Source organism: Uloborus diversus, chromosome 8, assembly GCF_026930045.1.
Source record: "Uloborus diversus isolate 005 chromosome 8, Udiv.v.3.1, whole genome shotgun sequence".
In the NCBI taxonomy this organism is placed as follows: Eukaryota; Metazoa; Arthropoda; class Arachnida; order Araneae; family Uloboridae; genus Uloborus; species Uloborus diversus.
In genome coordinates this window covers 62,187,211-62,200,667 of record NC_072738.1, presented here as the reverse complement: position 1 = coordinate 62,200,667, position 13,457 = coordinate 62,187,211, and the positions used below count along the sequence as shown (strand labels likewise).

Genomic DNA, 13,457 nt, shown 5'->3' with positions numbered 1-13,457 from the left:
CCAGGCAGGTTATAATTTATGGCAAATTGTTAGTCTTTTAAAAGGCTCTTATAATGGGGTTGTTTCCTTCAGTCAAAAGTAGTACTTTTTGTCGCTGAAATTGATAGAATAAGCAAAAAAATATATATATAATAATAAATAAATAAAATAAAAATAACATGACCCAAAAAGTACTTTCATTTTCCCAACAGTTATTTAATTATTTTTTTTAAATGTCCGATTCTTCAAACAAGGCGTGGTCTTTATGATGTCACAAATAATGCACTATGGCACATCTTTCTACCACGATTCCAAGTTACAATAATTAAGAAGCGAATTAAAATTGCGCTCTACGCTTGCTATCAACCATATCATTGCCAATAAACGTGAGTAAAGATGCGAATTAAATATTTTGCTCTGTGAATGGCAACACAGAATGGCATTTCATCGTTTGTGATGTCATTGGCAAAAGCGTTAAAGCATGAAAGTGCTCCGATTTAAGTAATTTTTTTAAAATATTAAACTTAAACAAATTATTTAAAAAATGGTCAGATCCTATGTTTTTAAGCATGCTCTTTCAGAAAAAAATACTTTTAAAATTTTGGAAACAACCCCATTTTGCGAACTATAATAAATACCCTAGATTTAGAACACGAGAAAATTTACTTGAAGAAGATGCAGTAAACTCCCGACTATCCGCAGAATAGAGTGGCACGGTAACCGTGGATAAGCCGAATAGGTCAGAAACAATACAAGTCTATACAATAGCTTAAACATATACATAACACTCAACACATACATTGCTAAAAACATTGCTACATTGCATCTACTAACACTGAGTGTAAAAAATAAATGTAAAAGCTAAAAACGAACAACAGCGCAATCATGAGTTTTAAAAAAACATTTCATAACCGTTTTTTCAAAAAATGTAAAAAGACCCGCGGCCAATTCGTCGGCTGATAATAGAGAGTTTACTGTAATATCACAAAAAGAAAAAAAAATATCAATAAGAAATTAATTTTATTTTACGTGGTAAATACTTGTCAAGTTTGAAAATTTTAAGGTGGTAAGACTTAATTTTTAAAAAAAAGTAATACAGTTAACGCTCTATAGAACAACTTCTATTACTGTGATCCTTTCGTTATAGTGACCAGCGTATAAAGTCCTATTCCCTATTCTATAGATGCAATTATATTTTAACGCTCATTAGAGCATACAAACTGAACCGATCATTCTAATATAACGTCCAAAATTAAGTTTCAATTTTTTAAATATCATCCTCAGGACTAACTATTCGAAAATCAATACTGAAAAAAAGTTTTATGCTTCAAAAGGTAAAATATTTCCATTGAAAGGAATTATTTGTTAGCATATAGTCAAACAAGTGGTGAAAACCACATTCAAAGTTTTAAAAAGCGGAAAACTTCTACAATATCTGTAAGAGGAGAAAATACACTTGGAAAAAAATCTCAAACAAAGAAAAGATACATCGAAAAAGAGTAATATCTAAATTTAAAAATAACTGATTTCTCTCAGTTATTCTCAATGCATTTTGTCACTAAACATATTAATTTAAACTTATGTGTAATTTATGGATGGTATTGAATGATAAAACTTTATATAAGAAAAAGAAATTCACAAAAAAAAAGTAAAAATTATTTTGTTATTTTGTTAATTTTTTACTTTTTCTTAAAACAAAGAGAAATCATTTTTGTATTTTAAAAATATGACCTTATGTTACGCAATACGTTATAATGACCTCTCGTTATAGCCACCGATTTTGTTTGGATGACCCGAGTCGACTGTATAGTGTATAGTATTATTTCATTTAAGAATAATAAACAATCTTTACCTTGTGAGTGTCAATAGATATGCTTGTGACTCCAGGCAGCCTAAAATCAAAGGGGGGTACAGAATGTCCGGCCTCTTCCATGAAAGGTATCAAAAATCCTCCAAGGCAAGCATCCACATGAACTGGGATTTTATTCTGACAACCCAGCTAATGGAATGCAAAACATTTTTTAATGCTGCAATTTATCAGTAATAAAACAATCAAAACAATTTTATCAATATTTTTAGTTAATGTTATTTAAATCATGAGAAAGGAAATGGGATGATATGGTTAATTTCCAAGGGAAAATTAGTTTGAGAGAAATGTTATCATTAAAAGGAAAAGAAAAAATTTCTGTGCCTGCACTAAAAACAGCTGTTTTTTAATCCAAAACAGGAGCAAAAAAATTAAATTTAATTTTAAATGTTATATAGACAGCCATGCATATATAAATTAGTTTAGTTTAGTTATGTTTAGTATGAAGACCTTCTTGTCTTTTTAGTTTTGTGGCTTTTTAAACATTAATTTTCCTCAAAAATTTCGCCATTTCTCAGAGTTGCTGGAACTCCTCCTTTAGTACTAGTGGCACCCGCACGGCTTTGCCCGTAATAGAAAAATTAAAAGGTCTTTTAGTTCGCCTGTATATTTACAAATAATGTATGGTGAATTTTCTCGCCAATTGGCTTGTACCCACGTTACAGTTCCATGTTATGATAATTTCGTATCTCGCCAATTGGCTTGTGCCCATGTTACGGTTCCACGTTATGATAATTTCATAATTTACTCAACCATCTTATATTTTGTTCTTAAAATTGGAATAGAAAAAGAACGACATCGAATTTTCGAAAAATCGCTTCGAGGCGCACACCTCCATGCTACAAACTAACTTTGTGCCAAATTTCATAAAAATCGGCCGAACGGTCTAGGCGCTATGCGCGTCACAGACATCCTCCGGACAGAGAGACTTTCAGCTTTATTATTAGTAAAGATTTATATCCCAAATTGAGGCTATTTTGTGCTTCAAACTATCAGTATGCAATTTATAAATTGGTCATTAAAGAACGTTGAGTCATTTTGATCATTTGAGAAGAAATCTGCGTAGTTCCCTACAGTGGCACACACAAGCGCCTCTATGCTCCGGCGTTCAGGGAAAATATAGTTAACACCTGGAATAAAATTTTTGTAAACAAATACAAAATGGAAAAAAAAAATACGTTTGAAATTTAATTTATACAAAAAATTATGCGTGAATATTAATTTTGGAATACGGTGTACATTTTTACTTCATATCCCGAAATTACTTCGAGTTCAGCAACTCCTCTGATATGCTAATAATGCGTTTTGGAAAAGAAAAATATTTTGAACTTTGAAGTTACGCCACTTTGAATATTTAGCTAATCTCTAAGTGTTTCATAATTAATAAAACTTTGATGCCTGTCAAAACATGACAACAGGAGTACTGGCGCAACTAGAAAATAGTTTTAGGGAGGTACATTGAAAAAAAAATCTCTTTTAAAAAGAGGAGTCCAGGGGTTCTCCCGGAAAAAAAAATTGAAACTTGTAATTTCAAAAACTGAATTTTAGATGGTCTTTGGTTGTGTTATAGGGGGAAAAGGTACAAGGGGCTCCGTGGAAATTTGTCTCCCCTCCAATTTTTTGAAATTGATCTTCCAAAAACGCAATTGTAAGCAACCTTGAAGATTTTTACAAAAAGGGGATTCTAGAGCTCCCCCACACGGAAAATATTTCAAAATTAAAGTCCTAAAAACTTAAGCAATATTCTATGAAATAAGGGGAAGAGGTTCAGAGGCTTCACTTAAATTTTTCGTAAGTCATGTTTGAAAAACCTATTTTTCGATGATATTAAAGAAAGGCGGTTCAGAGGTTCTAGCTTGAATATTTTCTGAAATTGAAATTTTAAAAATGCGATTATAAGACTATATTTGGTAACATTAGGGCCAGCAATCTTTCAAAATTTAAGCTCCAAAAACGCAATTTTAGGTGATTTTCGAATGCAGTTTCAAGTGATGTTGTTTGGTACTCGGGGGCTTTCCCTGGAAATTTGCGAAATTAAAGATCTGGGAACGAAATTTGAGATGCTCCGTAATGCTTTTGGAGGGGGGAGAGGAGAAGATTCAGAGGAGTAACATTTTAACACTTTCTTATTTTCAGACAAACTAGAAAAAAGAAAAATAATACAAAAAAAAAAGAAAAAAAGTAGGACGGAGGGGGACGAGTAGCTTACCAATTAGCTGTAACTATTGAAAACTTTTAACAAAAGATTTCTTTTTAAAAAATTTAAAGTTTTACACCAACATAATTATTTGTTTCTTATTAAAATCACTTTGCTTTCCAAAGAAGCGTTTCTTTTCTTTTTTAATTCTCTTCCATAATAAAGAATATTTTTGAAAAACATTCAACTTAGCATTCTGGAGGTGAGGGGAACAGGGTGGGGTCAACCAGAAAGGCGTCCTGCGAACCCCCCCCTCCCCCGGCCCCCCTCTGGTTGCGCCACAGAATAAGCGGGTACTGATTATATTTCTAAATTGAAGGGTAATATAGTAGAGACTATTCCACCTTAAAATCTGAAACTGAAACTTGCTGGTAAAACAAAAAATTATAAATTACAGAATCATTAAAAAGGCATTGAATCTAATATCTGAAACAAACACATTGTCCAAAGTTCTTTCTTAACTTCATGCATAAATAGTTGAAGAAAAAGGAGGTGGGGGAATCGAGTAATTATGGTCTAGTCGTTACTTTTCGGAACCAAAATATTGATCTTAATTATTGTCTACAATATATGTGTAACATGCTTAAGTAAACGATATGCAAATGTGCTTACCATATGTTTTTACTTGTGATAACATAAAAAATATACGGTACAGTGAAATTACCACAAAAAATAGTTAAAAATCGCAAAAAGACATATTGAACAAATTATAATACAACATATTCACTGTAAGAACCAAATGGGGAATAGCTACGTATACTCAAACTTGTGAAATTATAGACATACCGAAATAGCATTCACAGCTCCAAATATAAAGAGAAATGCTAAAGTATAAATTGATTAGCGTCATAAACGATTGCGCTTTTGAATAGCATGTTTAGACGCAACAAGGAAATAATTTTTCCTTTTAGATAGGCAGCAAAGAGGATTGCTTGTTTTAATGAGTATTATAATTTCACTGTCACTATTAGATACAATGAAAAGTTCAGTTTTATTTTTTTGTTGGACTTTTCCCCCCTATTTGGAGCATTTTTGATTGGCAGAGCTCGGCGCCTTTTAGACTCTGGCGCGTCGTGCGTCGCACTACCTAGCACATAGTGATGGCGCAGCCCTGGTCCCGACCCCTCCCATAGGTCCTGCTTTCTCCCCCCCCCCCCCCGATTTTTAAGATTCTATGTAATTTGTAAATAGAATAATTTCAAACAGAGGTAACAATAATTTCAGGTCAAATAAGTGAAAAAAAATCCTCAGTTTAAAAGATTTTTTTAAATAATGGGCACTGTTTTTTATAACAAATTGCCTATAAGAAGCAGAATGGTAATTATAAATGATTACACTGTAATAATCATGTTTTTAGTTTTGTAATTACAGGTTAAAATGAGATTCTATAAACTTGAATCCATTTTTTAATTATGAGAAAAGTAAATTCCTAAATTATTTTGCTTTCTGGTTACATGTTTCATTAAAAAAATGCTAATTATTTATTCAATAGTTTATATTTTACTGTTTTCCGTTCTCAGGAGTCGATAAAATCAAGTCGATATGTTTGTTTGACGCCGTATTGGGGTATGATATGGGAAAGAGACTTTCTACCTTGAACCCTCCCCTTGCAAATTCCTGTGTGCGCCACTGGTTCCCTACATAATGTTATATATTTGTAAAAATTAGTTTAAAATAAACATATATATAATAAATACAGTTTATTTAAAAGGAGCAAAGATTTCAAGGGTATGTAATGAAATATTTAAAAAAGTTTAAAATACCACTAAAATGATCAGTGTTGTTTCAGTTGCATCAAGTTGCTTTTCAGAAACTAGCAACTAATGCTCCCTTTTATGTACAAAAACATTATGAATGCCTCAAGTTCTTGCAATCATGTTTTCCAAGTGGCATTTTTTAGTTTCTGCTCTGTTTCAGCATCAGTAAATTTCTTTTTTTCTCAAAGGAGACAAAACGACACCTGCCCACACTTCTAGGTAGTGGTACCTTTTAGTTTGGATTTTTAAAAAGATATAATTTTCTTGAAAACTTTATATTATTATTTAGCACGATGATTTAGGAAATGTCAAGGATAGATTAAGCTTTTTATGAAAATACAGAGGAGCAGTTAGCAAAAAAAATTTCTTGGTGTCAAAATAACACCTCCCGTAGTGTTGGAGAGGAAAGCATCAGAACGTAATATTAGAAATTTCTGTGTAAATTATTTTATGCTAGAAATTTCAAATTTTTCAATTTTTTTTTCAAGTGGAAAAAAACTCTTTTGGAAAAAAATCCTCAAAATTTCTGGGGGGTTTCCGACCAATTCCATGCTTAACTAAGAAATTTTATATTTGTACTAGCTGCGTCACCCGGCTTTGCACGGTCTACCTCAAAAATAAAAGTTATGTCAAGTGACACCTGTTCAACAACCAGACTTGAAAAAAAAATCTAAAATTTCCCGGCAGATCGTGGAAAAATAAGCAAAAAGGAAAAGATTTAAATTCTCTGATTACAGGAAAAGCCTCAAAACAAAAGCAAGAATGTAATTTGTCCACAGGCAGGAAATAAATGGCAACATCATTCTTCTCAGTGATTTTATACATGCTAATTAAAACTGAGCTTGAGGCAGGGATAAATTTTTGATTGAAAATTGATGTTCCATTACAATTAAGGGTGCTTGCAATTTTTCTCCTGGGGATTATACAGCCTTGTTTTTTTTTTTTTTTTTTTTTTTTTGAAATTCGAAGCAGGTAAATCTATTTTGGGGGGTATTTTAAGAATGAGACTAAATTCAGGACAATCGGATAATTATTTTGAGTAGAAAGATAAATTTAATGCCATTTTTGGGTCCTAAAATTAAAATTTGAACGGTTTGGTACTTTTTTGATGTTTGAAAACCCCCCTGCATTCTTTCCCTGGTGCCCAAGTAACTCCTCGCCAAATTTGGTCGTAATCCGACGTAAACTTTTGATTTGTAAGGGAATATACATACATGCATATATCTATACATATGTTCTTTGTTTTGTTTATACAGATTTCAATCTAGCCTTTAAAACATAGTACAAAGTAAACAAAATATCGAAATAATAGTATATTTTTAAAAATTACAGCTTTCAGATTTTGTGAATTATTCTCTGTCAAATATTCAAAGGTATTTATGTACAAAAAAAAAATAAATAAATAAATAAATAAATAAAAAATTACAAACTTACAAGTGCTGTAAAATTATGGTGAAGCAAGTTCTATGCAAGATTTTATCATACTAAAGACAGCAATGGATCAAAAGAAACGCAAAGTTTTTTTTATTTCCAGAAGATTTTTTTTTTTTTTTTTTTTGAACAGAGGCAGTAAGCATAAGAACTAATACTTAAGTCCCCTTTAGTTAAGAACCTTAACACCTCAATTAATCTTTTTAAAACAAAAAGTAAATAAGTCATCAAAACTTACATACTTATACATAGGTGCATAAATTTATATGCATCAAAACTAATTCTGTCTTCCTCATTTACTGTCAACTCAGTCAAATCTAAGATATGAAACATTAGAAATTCTGCACAATCTTTTATGAAATAATGTTAAGAGTTTAAACGAATAATTCTGTGCAAAAGCATGGTTGCAGTTTTGTAATGAGTACATTTTCACATGGGTAGATTTAGAGAAGAGTCAGGAGCCTAAAAACAATCAAGACTTCTAAATTGCCAAGCATTATGAAGTTAAAATTTCAATACTTATAATACATACTTTTCCAATTTCTTCTATACAATCAATACTTCCATGAGGAAAGGCAGGTGCTGATCCAACAAGCTGCAAAAAAAAAAAATATTAATACAATCAAACCTGTTTACCTTGTACATGCCTTTTTCCAAAATCTCTAAGCTAAGATTTCAATTTCTCTGCATTTGTAGCATAAATTCGACACTTTCTCCATGTCTTGAATAACTTTTCCCAAAAACCTCTACATCTCAAATTCTAGCTATAATGTGATTCTTGGACTTCAGAACCATTTTTGTCAGCAGCAGCAGTTGCAAATAAAAACCCTCTTCCTTACATCATTAGTCAGATTGTCTCTCAAATTGAGAGACAATCTGACCCCTCAGAGACCAGGGAAAATTATGTACAAGGAACAAGTTTTCTATGAATTCCATTTAATGGTGAAATCTGGGAGAAGGGGGTAGTAATGAACAGTGGTGATCTTCATATTACTTTCGAGTTATGAAGAACAGTTATTTTGTTTGTTCTTTGGTTTTATGCCATTCTGGTGTTAATTTTTTTCTATTGATGTTAAATTTAAAATCCTTAAAATTTTAATCATTTTGCCTATCAAGAAAAAATTCTAAATGATAAGCCTGGATAAAAGAAAATTAAGTTTCATCAACTCAGCAATTTCATTTGACACTATGGTGTTTTTAAAAGTATTTTTCTTAATTTCTAACATGACTTTCAAATTTCCAAATATTATCTACAACAATGCCATTTTTCATTCTAAGTTTGTTACGGATACTCAAAGTATCATGAAAGTTGATTACTGTCAGGGGGCAATCATTCAAAACATTTCAACAGACATGATGGAAATAATAATGAGAGAAGGAATTAACTCTTTTCATGCAGCATGCACCCATAATATCAGAAGGTTCATTTTCTTCATCATAGTGTTCCCAAGAACTATAACTATCCTCCTTTGAATCTCATTCAATGGTTCGCAATGTTTTTAAGGGCAATTACCCACAAAGTGGGTAATATATTAGCAATTATTCCCAAAAGCATTTATTCTAAAAGCAAATTAGCCATTGTATTTTTTCTTTAAATTAGAAAATAAATAAAATTTCAATAATAATTTTAATCATTCAGATAAACAAAACATCTGTTTCTTAGCAGAATGTTGTAAAAAATCAGGCAGTTATCAATGAAACGGTATGGTTGATATTATAATATTTTTTGTTTATACAATTTGTTAAATAGTTGTGAAATGTTAATTGTGATACGTCAAGCTCCAAGTTTATTACTTTTTTTTATCAACCACTAATGATTTATGATTAGGTAGATTTAATACACATGATTTTTAATAATTTTGCTTTGTGACTGAACAATGACACAATCCTGGTATTTATATTTTACCCCTCAGAAAATCCCACTTTACCCCTCTTGGGGTAGTTACACTTGAATTGATGATAAAAAAAACTATGAAAATTTATTGTAACTACAACAAAAGGAAGATTTTTAGGAGAGAGCCGAAGAGGGGCACCCCAAAAATAAATTTTAAACCATTCATTGGGAATAAGTACTGAATATTTTTAAACTTATATTTGGAAATTTTGCATAATATTTGACTTGGGATCTTCCCAAAATAAATTTCTATATACACTCAGGAACATAAAATGTATACAAAATGACGAATAAACATATTACTCAAACATAAAGAGAAATAATAAACAAATGTTTACCATACAAGTACTACTATCAATAGCTTTTTTCATGGCCCTGATGTCAACTTTGGTAGTTTTAGGATCAAACTTAACATGCTTCACTTGAATTTTCAACATATGAGCAGCCTAGAAAAAAATATTTAAGCAGTCTATTAAATTATAGTTCTAGATATTACTTAATTTCACTAACAGACAAACAAAAAAATTGATTCAAAAAAAAAAATAATAATAATAATAATAATAACTATGAAATCTTCATTGTAACTACAATAAAAGAAGGATTTTTCCAGCTCGAAATTTAGAACATATAATATATTATCCAATATAATTCTGCAGCTTCCCTTACAATTATTAATAATGCAAAATACCAAAAAAAAAAAAAAAGAAACAAAACACTATAGGATAAAAAATTTTAAGCTAAATTTTAAATTTTGAGCTTCAAAGTTTGATGTATCCTTTTATATGGACTATTTGTGTGATAAATTTCAAAGTTACATTGCAATAAATTTTTATGGAGATTGGATACATGAGCAGGGTCCCCACAAGATGGAGGGGCAGCAAAGACAAAATCCCCAGGCTTGGCCTGAGAGGAAGTTGGCACTTCAAAAAACAAAAAAGGTATATTTTATCACAGCATTTTATCCATAAGCACGTAATTGAAAGAAATTTGTGTTACACTTGTGTATGAAGAGAATGAGAATTAGTAATGTCCGAAAATATTGGTGGGGTTCAAAAGTTCTCCAAATTTTTTTCGAGAAAAATTCTCCTCCTTTTCAGAAATTTCTAAAATTATTAAAAATTTAATTTCTAAAATTATTAATTAATTTAGGCTATGTACTCGTCCAATAATGAGTAGTTGTAAAACTTAGACATTTATTACTATCATTATAGACAAATAACTTTTAATTGATAAAAATTAGATTCAAAGATAAATTTATAATACTGTAACAGCATTAATTTTTGCGAGACGTTATTTTCACAAAAATGAAGATACAGTGAAGCACCAATTATACGCTTCTCTTTTATATGTGTTTATCACTTATACGTTTTTTTCATTTTAACGCTTTTTCATACAGTCCCTTCAAAAACGTATAAAAGGTGCTTCACTGTATTTGTGATTTTGCGAGTTGAGATTTTCATGAATTTCTTTGAACAATATGAAAGTTCAGTATATCATTGCTTCAGAGCAACAGTAGGATATCTTAGTGTTATTCCTGGGATTAGATGTCTTAGTGTTGCGCTGAGACGACGATATATATAAAATAGAAATATTTCGCAAAGCTTAAATTTTCATGATTAGGATGGGCTCGCAAAATGACAGCCTTGGAAAAATAAGTGCTTTTACAGTATGCAGTTATTTACTATTCATGAAGTATAATTAAATCATATATAAAAGCTAAGAAAAACTCCAAATGTAAAATTAATGCAAAGTAAAATTTGGTAATGCATTTTTGTTTCAACCAACTTAATAAAGTTGCTATATTTTTTTCTCCTAAGATAATAAAATTTTCTTTGTATAACTTCATTGCATTATGACGAAATAATAGAAAAAGAAATATCTAAGTCAGGTACTAAAGAAAAGACACTTCTACCTCGCCGATTTAAGAGCATGAAATATGCTGCTTGTTTTGACCAAGCATTCTGGAGGGAAGAAGCAAATATATTTATTATGAAAACTTTAAACTTTGTGAAGTAACACTTTTTCTTTTAATATCTCAATTTTCCTCTGGAAAAAAACTAAACAAAGGCGGCTGAAGCTTGGGGCCACCTTAGACGCAGGCAGGGCCGATAAGAAACCATGTCAACCTAGTTGGAAACCAGGGGCCAGTTCCTTGAGGGAGCCCCGGCTTGGAAATGGAGTAGTATGAATTTGGCAAGTTTTCGGGGTGGAGGGGTAGCAACCAAACTGACAAGGAGCCCGCCATTGCTCTCGGTGGCCCTGTTGATCAATTAGTTTTATTGGCTTAAGCTTGTGCTTAAAATCCATGACTGACTGTCAGTTTCCATGAGTTTTTAGCATTTTCCGTACAAAATTATAACTTTACATGGCATATCCTTAAAACCAAAAATGTCGATTTTGAGGACGTGATACTCTGTGGTTTTGAAGCTCCCTGCTTTGCTCATATGTGATTTTTGATCATATGTGGTGATTCTCCACTGGGTGGGGGAATTTTTTTCACCCCCCAATTAGGCAAAATATTCGAAATTTTAACTTAAAAAATTAATTTAAAAAAAACTGATATGAAACATAGTATTCCGGGTTCAAGGTGCACGCCTCCCGTGGTATGTTTTAATTTTATGCCAAGTTTCAGGGCTGCCTAGGGTACAAAGAAAGAAACAAACAAAGAAACAGCATCACCATTGCATATAGAGAGAGAGATAAAAATTAAAAAAAATTTTTAGTTACCTTATCAAAAGCTGCATGAGCTGTAACAGGTATTACCCTATGAAAGTTAAAATTAAAATAATCAGAATCATTAATAAATGTGTACATCTATTCAATCTGAAAATTAAGCTGCTTCTCAAGGTAAAAAATCATTGGAACACATTTGAGTTTTCTCATTGTTTGCCGCAACCATTCTTGTGGTGCGAGTGTGACGATTCTAGATATATATTTGTATTTTAATCCCAGAATTTTAAACTTTGGCTTTCAATATCCATATGTTTGAATATACAGTAGACCCTCGTTTTACGCAAGTTTATTTTACGCCATTTTGATTATACACGCAGGGTCGTAGACAGGGTGGGGACCGTCGGGACAAATCCCCCCCCCCCCCCCCCGCCGAAATTCTAGGACACAAACTTTTTAGTCCTTCCCTTTTTTTAGTTTTTCCTTCTCCATTCAAAAGAAAAAAAAAGAAAGATAAGAAACAACCAAGACTCTGAATCCTCTAATAAAAACGTTTCCCATTCACCTTGACCTTGTTACTTCTTTCTTTTAGTCAGACCCCTTCTCTGACTCCCCCCCCCCCCACACAAAAAATGAGCAGCGGACAGGGGTCATTGTTTGAAATGGGGAATGTCGCAGACTGGTTCATCTTCCATTTTCTCTTTCAAAAGTAGAGGGGGATTGGGGTTCCCTTTGTCCTCTGATGGACCATCAAGTTTCGACGTGGGTTGAATGTTTCATTGATTTCACCGCCTAAACACCCCCTAAAAATAGCTTTTTAGCATTTCGTATCATCGCTTTGTGCGTTTGGTAAATGCTGACTCTTTCCTCATTGTCAACATAGCCTTGCAAGCTAGATTTCATTTTTTAGGATAACGCATATATAGTTGACTACTGATAAATTTCACGTTCATACATATTTAAAAGTATTTAATCAGGTACAGTTGATCTGTAGATATATTTTTGGGGGGTATTTCAAGTATATTTTTGGTGCAAGAATTATCAATACATTCATTTAAAACAAGCATTTTAAATGCAAGTATAGTTTTGAGAAAATGAGTTCCGCATACATTATCAATCTATTTAACTCATGATGATTTCCGTTTTTTGTCTGCATTTCAAAATAATGGCTCTTAGTGGTGTCCAAGCAGCCACTTATGTACACTGCGCTTCATTCTTTAAATCTTGCTATTAGTCACTCATGCAAAATTCAGGCCATTAGAAACTGTGTTGGCACAGTTAAAATGATATTAAAATTCATCAAATCATCTACTCAAAAGTCAAAAATATTACAAGATATCATCAAAGTCAATTTGCCTAGTAAAAAATTCAAAAAGATAATATCTTTTTGAGAGACAAGGTGGATAGAAAATCATAATGCGATCATTAGGTTTAAGGAACTTTATCCCGAGATCATTCAACTTCTTGAAGAAGTCAAGGAATCTGGAAATTGCGAGGCCTCCTCTAAAGCAGACAATTTCATTTCTACGATCACCAAAAGTGAGTTTTACAGTACTTTAATTATTTGTAAAAATATTTTCACCATTACTCTCCCACTTAGCAAGGCCCTCCAACAAGTTCATTTAGATTTGAATGGAGCTTTGAAACATGTTAAAGAAATAA

At 31.8% G+C, this 13,457-nt stretch overlaps 1 protein-coding gene across 1 annotated transcript in view; it reads right to left on the bottom strand.

Annotated features, from left to right (window-relative positions):
- LOC129228387 (sphingosine-1-phosphate lyase-like) overlaps positions 1 to 13,457 on the bottom strand; it is a 111,448-nt gene that overhangs the window by 16,393 nt on the left and 81,598 nt on the right. Inside the window, exons 5-8 of the mRNA XM_054863064.1 lie at positions 11,853 to 11,889; positions 9,464 to 9,571; positions 7,764 to 7,826; positions 1,832 to 1,978 (exon numbers count right to left, since the gene is read on the bottom strand). Coding sequence (XP_054719039.1) covers positions 1,832 to 1,978; positions 7,764 to 7,826; positions 9,464 to 9,571; positions 11,853 to 11,889 — 355 coding nt within the window. The remainder of the gene's footprint in view (positions 1 to 1,831; positions 1,979 to 7,763; positions 7,827 to 9,463; positions 9,572 to 11,852; positions 11,890 to 13,457) is intronic.